At 42.9% G+C, this 16,357-nt stretch overlaps 1 protein-coding gene across 1 annotated transcript in view; it reads left to right on the top strand.

Annotated features, from left to right (window-relative positions):
- The window catches only part of LOC124265542 (E3 ubiquitin-protein ligase rnf213-alpha-like), a 142,665-nt gene that overhangs the window by 81,350 nt on the left and 44,958 nt on the right, over nt 1-16,357 (top strand). The window contains exons 18-26 of the mRNA XM_046700327.1: nt 1,630-1,786; nt 3,321-3,460; nt 4,100-4,174; nt 4,351-4,457; nt 6,808-6,943; nt 7,823-8,024; nt 9,185-9,419; nt 9,663-9,806; nt 16,229-16,337. Coding sequence (XP_046556283.1) covers nt 1,630-1,786; nt 3,321-3,460; nt 4,100-4,174; nt 4,351-4,457; nt 6,808-6,943; nt 7,823-8,024; nt 9,185-9,419; nt 9,663-9,806; nt 16,229-16,337 — 1,305 coding nt within the window. The remainder of the gene's footprint in view (nt 1-1,629; nt 1,787-3,320; nt 3,461-4,099; nt 4,175-4,350; nt 4,458-6,807; nt 6,944-7,822; nt 8,025-9,184; nt 9,420-9,662; nt 9,807-16,228; nt 16,338-16,357) is intronic.

Below are 16,357 nucleotides of genomic sequence, written 5' to 3'. Positions count from 1 at the left end.
CTTGTACGACGACAAGTGGCGCAGCTTCGAGACATATGCTGCCAGAAACGGACTTTTTGTCCCGATATCGACAGTGAGACAGACGGAGGTCTCCCGCACTACGATATCAATCTGGATCAGAACTGTCATACTACGGGCCTACAAGGCAGCAGGACTTGATCCTCCAAGAGCCTCCAACCCACACGAAGTTAGAGCTCTGGTGCAACACTCGCTCTACATGGGAATTGCTCGTTACAGACGATAATGGAGGGCTGCTTCTGGAAATCAGACATAGGGTTTGTAAATCACTACTTGGGAGATATCGCCACCGAGGACGTCTCAGGCATTCACCATTTCGGCCCACTGGTTGTAGCACAACAGTTGACAGTTCCTCAAAGACGCTGAGACGAAGTCTTGCTCTTTTATCACATGACTTACCAAGCCTACACTCAGCAGAGTTCTGCTTAAGTCTAAATGCACGTCTAACGACTAGTATAAGTGATACGACCCAGTACTTGTAAGATTACTCGTACAGGAAAGGGTCGCTTCTCCACTTGATGCTTGCATCAAAATCCACATATAAATGTTAACAGAAGAAAGGACCAAAAGTTAACAATTGTGGTCCCCCCATCAAAAGGCAGCTGACAGGACAGAGTCACAAACAGCAGCAGAGATTAGCACAGTGCCAATACGAAATTCCCATAGGGGGGTATATATTGACGTAAATCACTACACGAAATCCTAAAGTATTTTTCCCGCCTCCAAATCCGACGGATTCTACAAGCAATAAGCATGAGTCAGGATAAGGAAAAATATGTAATTTTCTGACTAAAATTGATATTTTATACTTATCCTGACTCATGAGGTAAGCCCTTCCAACCTCCCCACTAGACACTTTGGATTTCCCTGCAAATTCAAGTGTCGGGCTCATTATCAGGAGAGAGTGAAGCGTGGGAAAACAGTGCCGCCACTTTTCCCGCCAAAACCGGAAACACAGATAACTCTGGTGAGTAGTGATTTTATGTACATTTTATTGAAGGGAGCTTCAATAAGGAGATACAAGTGTTCGACTATGTTCTCAAGAGGAAGAAGACAAGCAAATAAGCATGAGTCAGGATAAGTATGAAATATCAATTTTATTCAGAAAATTACATTTTACATCCATGATAGATTGAGGTCATCTTTTTTTTTTGGTTGAACATGGTTGTAATATATATATTGTCATTTATTACCTGATTGCCATTTGCAAGTTTACTTGTACAATGCTGAGACTTGAGCAAGTCTTGTACTTTAAGAACTTGTCTTAATTGAAGTTAAGGTCAGGAAGTATTGTTTTTCACATTAGCACTTTAAACATTGAACAAGTGGCAGTGCCTGGGCTGCTTTTGATTTTGAAAGCACTAGCAGAAACTGCTAGTTGATAATAATGTGAGTGTAAAATATCTTAGAAACTGTTTACCAAACTGGTAATGAATTTTTGTTACCGAAACAATGAAAGAACATTAGATTTATGTTGCGCTGTCTGCTTACATCAAACAGATAACATTATGCAGCCACCTGATGTGTACATGGTGTTTTGAATCAAGATAGCTACACCAAAAATTACAGGAGAAAAATTAATACTTCCTTTATGCTATTTAATATTTTCAGGTTTAGCTTGGTGTATGGAACATGAAGATGACTTCCCCAATGAAGAAGAAGGCACAGAATCTTCGGTTGATCCATTGTTCATGGGCTGGCAGGTGGGAGGAGAGTCAGTGTCATCCATTGCAACCTCCTGGGTCAAAAGAATCTCGCATCAAACCAAGTGAGTCTGAATGCATGCATGGGCTGTGAAACTCTGAAAAATGTGCCAGATCTTTCTCTTGCCCATGAATACAATTCCCGATCCAGTCAACCATAAGATACAGATTGTACTGGGTTTTGTGACCTTGTAGTCTAACTATTGCTAGGTGGATCTGCTGTTGTGGTAAATGTGAACATATACAAAGGAAGTTAAAGGTCACATGCAACAAAAAAATCAAACATAATTAAAACACAATTATCACTTATTCGTGACATATAATATACATTGCTGGTTATGAAAAAACATATAAACAAAATTATAAGCGTACAATCGCAAATCAAAAGTGCAATATTGTGTACTTCGGTTTACTTCCCAAGAAACGAAGCAGCTGGGATACCGAACCCAGTCAGAGTGGGTGGGTGTGCACTCAAGTGTAACGGCTGGTTCATTTACGTATGCCCTCACGGCTTATTGTGTGTGTATGTGTAGAGATGTTGGGTTTTGTAAATACATGCTCATTTTTTGTGTATAACATTTTGCAATCAACAGACATCATAACATGTCATGTGTTCAACTACCACACCTGCCTGTCTGTGTAATTACATAATGTGACAGAGACTGAACTCGGGCCATAAATCAATGCATTTTGTTTATGGTGTATAGCCTGATTGGTGTTAAGTTCAAATTGCATGTGGTCAGTGATAGCAGCTGTGTATTAAATATTGTCATTAGCAGACAGGCAGGCAGACACACAGGTGTCAATAAAACAAGACATTGAGTTTTGTCTGTGACAACAACATATTATCTATATCACAGTTAGAAATTCTGTCAACGCTAAATAATGACATTGCTTTTAAGTATCGAACTGAGAAAGTGACTCGGTAAGAAGAACGTGTGGTGAAAATATATAAACAGTTAATTTACTGTCATAACATATAAAAAGCTTGCGCCTGTGAGATATCAACAAAACATTAGAAAAATAGCTCACACCAAAGCCTTCACCGAGTATTCACCGGACAACCCGCTTCCAAGCTGCGCAAACCTATTTCACTGTGCACGTGCTATGAGCGCAGCCCAGCTGTTGAAACCCGTTTTCCCCAGAAATTTTGGGGAAAATTAGTGAAACGTTTGAACTCCGATTTCGCGCGTTTTTTTTTCATCTCGTTATTTTTCAACTTCATAAGTTGAATTTGCATTTTTGACGATTTGTTTCGGTATGTCCATACCGAAAGGTATCAGAATCTGCAAAGTTGTGTTTTACGTTGCATGTGACCTTTAAGAAAAGTACAGCTTTATAAATAAGTTGTCCACTTTCTTGGAAAACCAAACGCTACTAATGAACTAAAGTAGCTGACATGTAAATATTAACTTTTGCATTTGGCAGTTGCAAGGTTAAATCCTTGAACTATCTTTGTACAATGGTTTGAACATATGACAAACAAAATGAGTGCCATAGTAAGGAGAGAATTGCACTTTAGTTCACTTATTTCACTTTGATTTCCACCTGATATTTGTTCAAATTTTTGCCTGAGAGTTTGTTTGATGTGTTAAACAGGAATATGACAACTGTGCAGGATTTGACCTTGAACTTGAGGTCAGTTTGGAAGACGTTCCTGGAAGCTGTATCATCCAGTGTAGCAGATTATCTCAGTCTGGAACATCTTGGCATCATCCTCAGGCAGCTCGCTCAAGCAGGTACTTAGGGCTTACAATACACAAATAGATATGGCTTTACACAGGAAACAGCCATCAAAATCTCTGTCTGTAATATGTATTAAACTGCAAGAAAGGAGGGATGAACACAAATAGGAGTGTCACTTTGGGCTATTAGATCAAAAACAGAAATGTCTTCCAAAACTGGCAGTGCAGTTGCCATGGCTATTGACACTTGTCAGAATCCTTAGAACAGTGACTCAACAAATGTGCACAAACCTGATGCCTATAAACATAAATATCCTAACCATCACATAACTGATTTTTTATGATCTCAAAGCTCTGCATAATAGCTTGATTGTCTACCTCAAGCTGCAGTTCAAATCACCATTGGCATGAAGTGAAAGTGATTGATTTCAGTTGAAGGGTAAATGTCTCTCTCGGCTAGAAATGTCAATTTAAATTACCACAAACATATCATTGTTGGTCAAACAGATGAAGAATAACTAATTTAACGCCTGTATTGTACTATCTTTATGTCATTTGTCAAGGTTACTTTGAAGGAATTTCATTTGTGAAATTGTTTTTCAATTAAAAATGTAAAAGAAATTAGGTCATCAAAAACTTGTAAAAAGATTAACTAATGTACCTATATGTAGTAATTAATTAAATTTTTTCCAGACGAGCGAACATTTAACAGGACTATACCACCACCGCTAAAACCAGGAATTTCAAACTTGATCGTCTGCCCTGAAGGTGAGATATATAGGATGAGATTACAAATAACATTGCCATATCATTAAAGCTTTGCAGTGACAGAAGGACAGAAATATATATTCTTCAAATATCTATAAATATGCTTGCATCTAAGCTAGTAATGTTACATAATGTGAAAGTCTTTGCTTATATTGCCTTTTTGTATACCTCTGTAGCTGACATGCTGAACACTGTTGTATATATGTACAAACACTCAGAGGACCAGCCACTTCCACAACCCGATGAGGTCCTTCTGTGCACTCAACAAACTACCTTTGACCAGGTAAAGCTATACTTCTATGCACAAATTCTGGTGACAAAATGTTGTGGACTGTTTATGTAGCTGCATCTGTTGGGAACATCTTCTACTTAGAAACCACTGGACCAATATATAGCTGGAACTTGATGTGCTTGTTACCACCGAAGAAGATACCTGAATTTGTTCAAGAGGTCTAATCCAGATACATACTGTAAACGTACTTATTTTCGCGTGGTGCAATTTTCGCAGAATTGACAGTTTAGACTACATCGCGCGGTCAATTATTCGCGCAATCAGTAATTGCCAGAACTGCCAGCTGTCTCTTTGGCCGCCACTAATAGCAGTGAAAACAAACAGAGTGGCTTAACCTGTCAGGCGGCGTAAATTGCTTACTCACAGGAAATCCCTATCTGTGCGATATACTAGTACACAGTAATCCGTTTACTCACGGAAGAGATGAAAAACACATCAGTCTTATGTTCCGAATTCTGATGATCTGACGAATTAACTTCTACTGTATATGAAGCTCTTTGTGATTTCAAACAAGCCGGGTTGTTGTGAATGAGATGATTGAGTGTTAAGTGACTATTCGCCTCATGATGTACTGGTCAATAAAATCTAAATGAATAAATAAAATACTGCTGTATTATTTCTTTCCGAAGTCGTTTCATGGTAATCTGTTTTGTATCAAACCATCTGTCATGTGACCAATTTCCATGGCGCCACAACACACATTGCTCTTTTCGCTAATTCGTCGATGGGATTTGGCTCATTATTTAATTATGTTTTTGGAAATCCATTACAGTGGCAGTTAAGTGTGATTCTTTATGCTACTATCAGTCGTCATTTTAAGATTCCCGTAGATTTCTGTCTTCAAACTTGATATGTTATGGTAACAACTCAGGGGCGAGCGTGGCTAGACTGAATGAATGATGTGTATGGTGTATTAATTTTCGCGCTAAAATGTTTTGCGCGAAAAGCGCGAAAATAAAACCTGCGCGAAATATAATACGTTTACAGTATTCAGATACAGTCGAACCTGCACTAGCCGTTTTTCATATACAACATGAATAATACTATGTATCTACACATACCTATGTACATGTAAACATCTGGGAAATAATAGGTAATGTAAAAATGACTTATGCCTTGCATGTGACCAGATGCAGTCAAACTTGCACTAGCTCTATTTCCTATACAATACTATTAATATTATGTATCTATGCATTCTTGTGTACATGTAAACATCTGCTGGGAAATAATTGGTAGTGTAAAAATGACTTGCGCCATGCATGTCAAACCTGCATTAGCTGTATTTCACATACAATATGAACAGTATTATGTATCTATGCATACTCATGTACATGTAAACATCTGCTGGCAAATAATGGGTATTGTAAAAATAGTTGCAGTAAAACCTGCACTAGTCGTAGTTTATATACAATATGATCAATGTTATGTATCTACGCATGCTTATATACATGTAAACACCTGCTGGGAAATAATTGTTCATGTAAAAATTACTTATGCCTTGCACATTACCAGTTACACTCAAACTTGCACTAGTTGTAGTTCATATACAATATGAACAATATTATGTATCTACACGTACTTATGTACATGTAAACATCTGCTGGAAAAAGGAAACCTACAAATATAATAAAGAAAAACAGGCTAGTCATATTGAACAATTTTTGATGGCCATTACTTGGTCATTTTTTATTCATAATGTAATGAGATTTGGTTCTCAGGCAGGACAGGGTTAAATTAACATTGGTCAAACAGATGAAGAATAACTAATTTAACGCCTGTATTGTACTATCTTTGTGTCATATGTCAAGGTTACTTTGAAGGAATTTCATTTGTGAAATTGTTTTTCAATTAAAAATGTAAAAGAAATTAGGTCATATATTCATATATATCCCATTGTTTATGACAGTTTGAGTTTGTCCTGTGTTTCAAATAATTTTTTATGTGAACTTATGTTCTGAAAGATTAAACTTTTCACTGTTATTCAGCCATTTCATTTCAAACTGAAAATAAATATGGTGAACATGGGATTAGTTGTGGGACTCGAGCTTCGATTAAAAATGCCAGGCTGTATAAATTGCACTTGTCATGTTTCTCCTTCTGTTGACATCATATTTTGTTTACATCATTAGTCTTGCTCTTTTTTTATATTAGTGTGAGACAATATGAAAAATTGTATGGCACTTGCAAAAGAAAATTTCTTATAAGTCTGATGAGGATGAGTGTGGAAACTTTGCATGAAATACATTTATATTTTGTCCTTGTGCATGCGTGTGTCAAAAAGTATCTTTAAAATAGTATGCTGTTTGAATAACAAATATCAGATGTGTAGCTGTGTTCTTAGGTTGACATCTTCCTTCGACGAGCTTTCTTTAGCAACCCTGGCAAGTTGTATACAATGGCCAATGCTGATCTGCTGCAGTATGAGATTGAGGAGAGGGCAGAGAAAAAGCTCAAGGAGTATTCAAGCAGGGACAGAGGTACAATATTGAAAATGTCTGAAGACATGCATTAAATGTTATCGTCTTTCAAGTCTCACACAGTCTACAAATTTAGCAGGGAACTGGATTGTTACACTCAGTGAGGCTTTATGTACCTATGATGTTATGAAATATAATGAAAGAAGTATCTTTTTCTTTTAAAATTACTTTTTTTGTAAAATATGTACGCTTTATTTTGAGAAAATGCCTTCTTTGTAAAGACAATGTAAATATGGATAGCAGATTGTGTAATGACATGATAAATTGGTCCTTTTTGACACAGATTTCACTTGATGAAAAATCAAGTAAATTCATCATGTTAGATATACTGAAAGCAATCCAGATAGGTCAGAGTCTGTTTTTCTCATATTTACTTGTAAGAAATGTTCAATGTTTCTTAAATGATATATGGAGAAACAATTTGGGAAGTTCTTGAATTAACTGTGAGAACTATACAGGCATCATGAAGGCTTTGTTCACACATGAATATTTATATCATTGAAATTTGATGAAACTAAGTACCCTTCATCTCAATTAACACTTGTCTATCTTTGTTTGAGGTCAAGATTACCAGAGACTGAATGAAATAGCTCTTAAAAACTGAGAAAACATTTGTGTTCAAATAGAAGATATTTTTTAACAACTAAATTTACGTTTGTCCTGTCAAGGTAAAGGTCATTTCAAAAGTCTTTCACTCATTGAATGATTTGTCAATAGTATGGAATAGAAAGTTTGTGCATGTTATGCCTCATATGTTTGCAACGGGTACTATTGTCACATTGAATTGGTGATGGTTGAGGGTGAAATCAGGTCATCAAAACTCATGAACCTTTTGATAGGTATTTGACTAGGTATTACAATATACTGAAATATTTTCAGATTTTGATTGTCAACTTGTGATACTTTGTTCCACGGAAAATGAATTCAAGGCAAGAATTGTGGCAGCTCTAGAGAGACAAAGATGTCCACCTCCTGCACTGCAAAACTTGCATGATGTGAAAACATATCTACTCTTAAAGTTTTCACAAAAAGTGGAATGTGATCAAGATCACAATCCAGCCTCAAATTTGGATTTCAGCAGGTAAGATTATTAGTGCAGTACTTGTAATTCAGATTTCTTCTAGCCATTCACAAATACCATAAAGTGACATGACAGCAAAGAAGTTTCACTGAAGACCTGAAAATGTAAAGGTATTAAGAACCCTGCCCTTATTTCATAGTTTCACTAAAGGTAAATAGGGTACATGGTACAGAGTAGTGAACCTTTATCATATATGATAGTGTGAATGATGAAAATATGACATTAGTTTTAACATTTCTTCATTTATGCATAATTTCCATTTATGTATAATGTTGGAACAACATCTAAGAAATTTAAAAGCACAATCAGCTGGTATTTGTCACTCCATTTGAATTCAGATTTAGTCAATGAATTTAAGATAGGTTTACAGATTTTTTATATGAAAAGAAGAGGAAAATCCACCTGTGTAGATTATAATTAAGCAGTCAGTTGTAATTTTGAAATGACATATATTTCTCATTCGTAGAACTTGGAAATGTTCTGAAAGTGTGGTTTCAAATCACAGATGGGATTTAACCCCAAAACATTGTAGGATCTGTACTTTCTAAAAATGTAATCCCCAAAATACCAGATGTTGTTGACAAGTGACAACATGTAAAATTTACAAGAGTTACCCTGTTCCAGTGTTTGTATTGTTATGGACTTTGTCTATCTTGAACTAATTGAATTTAGACTCATCTGCAAAAGCTGTTTCAGTTGGGTTTTTTTGCCAATTATTCCCTTAAAGAATATTAGTTATCATGAACAGTTTAGCAAATTTTTGTGGTGAAATCCTGAAGTTAGATGTTCCATTAATACAAGATCCTGACAGATTTGCAGTAAACAAGAGCAAAGCCTACTATCTGATCACTGCAAACTCCTCACAAAAATGCAATATTTCTTATGATATAAGTAAATACATCTTCATGACACAATAACATTTGTAAACATTCTGCAGATATTTTTTTACTTAATGATGACAACAACCTCAACAACAAGTTACATTACAAAATATTGAGCCTTACAAATACATTTTTATTCATATTTAGAGCTAAACAAATCAATGTGAACCAAAGCATTTAGTTAGATGCTTCTGAAAACCTAGTTTGTACTGATGAGAGATAAAGTTGACAATTTAATTTTGTAGTGTCTTTGAACAAAGCATACATTTTTGTTTGCAGTTCCACAGTGCGAGTGATCAAGTCCAAGAGAGCTGGTGTTGGGAAGACCTTGTACAAGAAGCGTCAGGTGGAGGCACTGCAACGTCTGAACCCCAGAGTCCCTGCTACATCAGTGTCCATACATCTGTATGAGAAAAGTGTGTCCACAACAGCTGTGGCAGAGAAACTGCTGGATCATACACTGCAGCCTGGACAAGTCCAGCCTAGAATATTCCACTTGGACATTTCATATGAGGTCAGCTACATTCACCTATGTGAATGTCCAGGCTAGCTATTCTCGAAACATTCATAGCCCTATGAACTTCTTAAGCCCATTCTTAACACATTGGCTATGATCAAAGTTAAGAATTCTTAGGGCTACAAACGTTTCGAGAATAAGGGCCCTGTATCTTTGAGCGCATTTGCAAACTAGAAGACCCAAATATATATGCATTGAATGAAATGAGCAGATTAAACCATGTGATGGTTACTGTGGCAGGTTCAGGAAGGCGTTGACTATCTCCTCTTCAACCTGCTGGTTCTGGGCTGCATCAGCAACAACATGGGGCATGTCTGGCTGAAGTCTCCCCTGGACCTGTATCTCGTGGAGACCATTCCCATCACAGATGTCAGGCATGACAGGGTATGTATCTGTCAATATCTGGAGAGTGAAAGTCTGTATGTAAAATGTGTATCTCGTGGAGACCATTCCCATCACAGATGTCAGGCAGGACAGGGTATGTATCTGTCAATATCTGGAGAGTGAAAGTCTGTATGTAAAATGTGTATCTTGTGGAGACCATTCCCATCACAGATGTCAGGCAGGACAGGGTATGTATCTGTCAATATCTAGAGAGTGAAAGTCTGTATGTAAAATGTGTATCTCGTGGAGACAGATGTCAGACAGTAAGTCTTATTTACTGTGCAGGGGAAAAGGTATTTCTGGTCTTGGTTGCAATGAGTTACTTATTGGAATGAACACTGCATTCTTTTTCATAGAGATCGTCCTTGGGGTACATATATGCATTTTCTGCGCTGAAAATGTCCTGTGACAGTTGTATCAATGTTTTAATACAAATATTGTACAATAAATAAAATCTTTTTTATCTATTATATGGCCCCCACCTCGTGGAGTTACCTCCCGTTACGCATGCGCAACCAACCAGGTAAGCACCTAGGCCCATATCATCATTCCGTCTGCTGTCACTCCATTGAAGGGATGTGCCGTGTAGAGCTGAACTCCTTCCATAAAATGAAGTTTACGAGAATAATGTCTGGGACACCACCACCTGTATGTATGGTCTTTATTTTGTCCTATGAACGGAACAATAAGGCTTTACGGTCGATTGTCTCATAATTGTGACTTTGTATTAAATATTTTACACTAACTTTCCCATGGTTTACGCACGTGTTGCTTTGCCATGGCGGGAAGTTTAGCGTGCCACGTGGTTGTCATATTGCGTTTTAACCAAGTATTTCTTCCCGTGGTCGCATTCACGTAATTTTCAATGTTTTGTACATGTATATTTATGCTGCTGGCTCTGCTGTTAGCTACATGCTTGCGTGTTTGCTTTCAGGCGTTTTCCGGATGTACTGTCTGCGGACAAAGTATTCCCAGAGCAGACAAGCATGACAAGTGTCTCGTTTGTCTAGAGAAAGTCGGACATAATTCCGACATATGTGAACAATGTATGGGCTTCTCCCCCCGAGCCCAGAAAAGACGGGTTGCCGATTTCCTCTTTTGTAGAGAAATGCGAGAGGCGGGAAGGGAACTGACCCAGGTCCCCCCGTCTAAAGCCAAAAAACCTAAGGCAGGCAAAAAGCTAAGTCACGCAGTAAGGGGCCTTCTACTGCTCCCACTGGTTTTGACATGTCTGTAATCACACAGCTTTTTCAGTAGCACATGGACTCCGTGAAGTCCCTTGTTCATGATTCAGTTGGAGGTCTCCGGCAGGAGTTCCTCGCCCACTCTGAGCAGGGGACGGAGAGTCCGGGGGTGGGATCGCCGAGCCCAGCTCGATCCCTTGGCCTGGAGGCGTCTGTCGATCCGTTGCCTCTGGCTTCGGGTCCGGACGCCTCGGCTACCCCGGAGGGGGAGGGTTCTCTCCGAGTCCCCCTCTCGGTGTTGGCGCAGGGTCCGTTGAGGATTCCTGGGGTTCCGGTCCCTGCGCCGTCCCGCCCCAATGAGAGCGGAGGAACCAGTTTTGCCTGGTATTCCTCCCGCGTCTCAGGACCGGGGTTCGAGTGTGGTGTCGGGAGCTGAAGCGGGGAGCTCCTTCAGCTCTTCCCTTCCCTCTGTGTCTGGTGCTAGGCTGCCCACCGGGTCGGGGTTTGGGTCCTCTTCGCGAGGAGACCCAGCCTCTGACTCGGGCTCAGGTGCCGAGTCCATGGACGTTGGGGAGGTAGAGGAGCCAGAGGGCGCTTTCCATTTCTCGACGGCTCCTCTGAGGGAGGTACGGCAATGCATTGCTGAGTTTATCCCCCAGGCCGCGGTGCCTACCAGCCGCTCGGTCTATGCTGAGTTCCGCCTGCCAGGTGAGGCATTTGCCCCTAGTCAACCCTCGCAGACGCTGCTCCGCATCTTGCCGTCCCTGGTGCAGGACGTGGTGGATCCCCTCCTGGTTGGGACACGCCTCCGGTTTGATTTGCCTGAGCTTGTCAAGAGGTACCAGCTGGGGGACAATTCCCTGTTCTTTGTGCCAGTGGTCGATGAGTGTGTTTTCACCTCGGTCGCCCTGGGGGGAGGCTCGGCTTCCTCCGGTGCAGCTCCGGCTGCCAGGCAAGGGCGTTTGATGCCACCGTTTGCCCTCGCGGGTGCCCCCCTGCAACAGGCTTACTGGACCTACGAGGAGGTTTACCGGAATGCCATGCAGCAGGTGCGGGTGGTCATCCACGAGGCCGACCTCTCCTCGATTCAGAGGTCGGCCCTGGAGGCTGAGGGGTATGCTGAGGACGTTTCTCTGCATGTCGTTCTCCTCTGCCAACTATCCGAAGTTCAGGCCCACCTAGCGCGCGACTCCTTGCGGTCAGCGGCGTCTACGGTGATGTGCGCAGTCATGGGGATGCGCAAACTGTGGCTGTCGATGTCTCGCTACTCGGCAGCTACACAGCAGACCTTGCTGGCCCTTCCCTTCCGTCTGGGAGCTACGTTGTTTCCTGGGGCACAGCAGGTCATACGGGAGGCTGCCGCTGCAGCTACCTCCTTCAAGGATTCTAAGGCCTTGTTGGAGCAACCGCGGGCTTCTCGCCCCCACGCTCCCGTCCCGGCTTCCTTCTCCTGGGTGCAGCCTACACTCTAGTCTGCCGGCTGGCTTCGGCTGCTTGGCAGGGGTAGGCGGAGGAGCCGTCCCACCAAGGGTAAGGGCAAGGAGCAGTCCTCTTCGTCTGGCTGCCCCGACCTCCCGTTAACCCAACAGGCTGTCGCTGTGGGTCCGTCCCAGTCAGCTCAGCTACTCAGGACCACTCATGCTCTCTTACCACACGTCCCAGTGGGAGGCCGCCTCTTTTTATTCCTGCCGGAGTGGGAGAAGGCTACAAGCAACACTTGGGTGCTACCACTGCCAGAATTCACCGGCATACGTTGCACTCTGGTGCCGTCATGTCAGGTCAGGGCAGGTATACTGCGAGACGAAGTTCAGGCTTTGCTGGACAAGTCTGCTATAGAGTGCATACCACCGGGTGAGGAACAGGCGGGATTTTAATCCACTTACTTCCTCGTTCCGAAGAAAGACGGCGGGTTCTGTCCCATTCTCAACCTCAAGGGGTTGAATCGCATGCTAGAGGTTCCATTGTTCAAGATGGAGACACTTCGCTCGGTGATCTCCTCTGTTCAGCCCGGCGGTTGGCTCACGTCAATCGACCTAAAGGATGCGTATCTCCATGTGCCCATACATCCATCGATCAAGCAGTACCTCTGGTTCTCTTACGACGGGATGAATTACCAATTCACGGTGCTCCCCTTCGGGTGTTCACCAAGCTCATGTTAGTGCCAGCTACCCTCGCTTGATCGCAAGGAAGGCGTTGTTACCCTTACCTCGAAGACTGGTTGCTCAGCGCTAACTCAGCCAGCGAGCCTAGATTCTACTCACAAGGTGATAGACATTCTAGTTCGACTGGGGTGGATCATCAACTTAAGAAATCCGACCTGGAACCCACCCAGGACTTGGTTTTTCTCGGGGCGAGGTTCCAAACTCACAAGGATCTTGTTTCCTTGTCGCCCAACTGGGTCACCAGAGTACGGGAGATGGTGTCTTCGTTCCTCTCCCATCCCCAGGCACCAACACAGACTTGGCTCCGTCTACTGGGCCATATGGCGGCGACTATCTCTGTAGTGATGCAGGTGCGGTTGAGGATGCGCCCTATAAAGCAAGTTTTGGCGAGTCTGTGGGCTCACTCGGAGGACCTGGAGCGGAGTCTCAAAGTCCCCGGGTGGTTGTCTCCACACCTTCAGTGGTGGACCAATGTCGGGAATCTCTCCAATGGGATCCCTTTGGAAATCCCGATGCCAGCTCTTACAGTTCAATCCGATGCGTCCCTCACGAGCTGGGGGGGAACTGAGAGCTGTGCGGTTGGTTTTCGAGCGCTTCCGGGAGCATGTCCAGGGCCAGGTGGTTCGTCTTCAGTTAGACAACCGTACGGCCTTGACATACATCCTGAAGCAAGGCGGCATGGTGTCCCTAGAGCTCCTTCAGGATACGTGGGACTTTCTCCTCTGGTGCGACCAGTGCGACTGTCAGGTACTCCCTGTTTATCTCCCGGGGCTGGAGAATGTGCGAGCAGACGCTCTCCGTCGCCAGATCCTGGCCCCGCACGAGTGGATGCTCGACCAGCAGATATTCGGAGTTATCTCCCAGTTGTACGGATCGTTCCAGGTGGATCTGTTTGCGTCCGGCGAGACGAATCAGATACCCTTGTTCTCTCGAATACCGGACCAGAGGGCATTGGGACTCATTCCCCGGGTCCTCTCCCAGCTGTCCACCCAGCCAGCTCGGCTGCTTGTGCTACTGGCACCGCTTTGGCCGTCACAGAGCTGGTTTCTGGTAATTCTCAGGTTTCTGGCTCAGCCTCCTGTTCTATTACCTTTGCTACCGGACATTCTCACTCAGAATGGTGCACCATACCCCAATCCAAGGATTCAGTGGGTGGCTTGGCCTCGGTCAGGTCTAGCCTCGAAGCACGCGGAATTCCTGCAGCATTTGCAGACACAATTCGGCTTCGAGGCGGGATTTGATAAACGTTCAGTATGAGGATAGGTGGTCCCGCTATGCGCGCTGGTGTTCAGATAGGGGGATTGCAGATCCCTTTTCTGCGGATTTAGTCCGAGTATTGGAGTTTTTGCTATTTCCACTTTTCACACCCCTCTCGATGGTGCTCTTCTGGGGCAGCACCCTCTCATACAGCGCTTTTTAGCTGGCGCAGATCGGGTTCGACCTGCTGTCAGGCGAACCATCCCACCTTGGGATTTGTCTATTGTGCTCGATTGGCTGTCCGGTCTTACGTTCTCACGTCTATCAGCTATTTCCATTCAGTTGTTAACATGGAAGGCTGTATTTCTGGTGGCGGTAACATCTGGGCGTAGGGTTGGCGACTTACATGCTATGTCGTCAGACCCGGTGCTGACTGTGTTCCATTCAGATCGTGTCAGTATTCGCATCCCGGATACTTACCGCCTGAAGGTCGATCACGCTTTCCATGTGACAGCTCCTTCCTACTCTTACCCAGCCTTCCACATTGGGGACCTCTCCTACGAGCACTCACCCGTTGGATGTCCGAAAGACTCTCAAGGTCTATATCAAAAGCGAACACAAAGGGATCCGTCACGGGTACCCATCTGTTCTGCTGTTACGGTGGCGGGAAGGCTGGGGTGCGGCGAAAACAAACAGACCCTGTCTGGCTGGCTTGTATCGGTCATTTGTGCTGCTTATCAGGCTAAGGGCAAAGCCTCCCCTGAGGGTTGAAGGCTCACTTTCGGTCAGGGCAGTAGCCCGCGTCAAAAGCTTTTGCATCGGCACTACCCATTGAAGAGATATGCTCTGCCGCTATTTGGAGCCGGCCTAGCACTTTTATCAGGCACTATCAGCTCGATACACATTCACGTGATCGTGAGCACTTTGGCCGTTCTGTTCTCTCCAGTGGACAGTGTCCTGCAACCCTGACCGAGTGAGTCTTGGTTATTTGGTTTAGTTGACGCTGCTTTCAATTTTGTTTTATTGATATGTCTGCTGCTGTGTGCATTACCTCCTTTCGATCCTCTACGGAGATTATGGTCGGTAGTGAGTGTTTTTTCCCCCCTACGGTGCTCTCTAACAGACCATAAGGTGGGTGGGGTTGTTTACGTTCGCACTTTGTGCAATCTCATTATGCTTAACCTGCGAGGTCGACTCTCAGTACCTTTCCTCCCTGTCGGTTACCCTCCCATCATGCCTCTTGCGGAAGCTCAAAACGGGACATGTGACAGGTGAGTGATTGTGGCGTCTGTTACATTATTCTTAAAGATCGCTATTTGTGTGTACTTTGACAGAATTCCCTCCTCCCTGGCCTCCGGTCTTTGGGAGTCTGTGTTTATGCATATATGTACCCCAAGGATCTCTATGAAAAATAATTAACCAAACCTGAAGAGGTTATTCAATTCTTTGAAGAGAGTTAGATCCTTGGGGTAGGGCCGCCCGCCTCTCCGCGATTCTGTTCACTGATTTATTCAGCAGAAGGAATGATGATACGGGCCTAGGTGCTTACCTGGTTGGCTGCGCATGCGTAGCGGGAGGTAACTCCACGAGGTGGGGGCCGTATAATAGATAAAAAAGATTTTATTTATTGTACAATATTTGTATTAAAACATTGATACAACTGTCACAGGACATTTTCAGCGTGGAAAATGCATATATGTACCCCAAGGACGACTCTCTTCAAAGAATTGAAAACCTCTTCAGGTTTGGTTAAGTTATTTATTTATGTATATTGTAGCTTTTTGTACGTTATTGACAAGAGACGGGATGAGCGACTATTTTGTATGAGAAACAACTTTTCTGTACATCAGTATATCTTTATGACTTTGATGTTATTCAGAGAGTCAATTTGCGTCTAATCCACACCTTGCTGGAGGTCCTTCCTGATGTCTACTGCTGGTCTCCTCAAGACAGTCTGCAGATACTCAAAACTGGCATTAAACCAGAAGGTATTTAAGGGGGAACAGAC

This window comes from Haliotis rubra, unplaced genomic scaffold (genome assembly GCF_003918875.1).
Source record: "Haliotis rubra isolate DU_JTF1 unplaced genomic scaffold, ASM391887v1 Scf983, whole genome shotgun sequence".
Taxonomy (NCBI): Eukaryota; Metazoa; Mollusca; class Gastropoda; order Lepetellida; family Haliotidae; genus Haliotis; species Haliotis rubra.
Note: the sequence above shows the minus strand (reverse complement) of the source record. Positions and strands in the feature narration are given on the sequence as shown.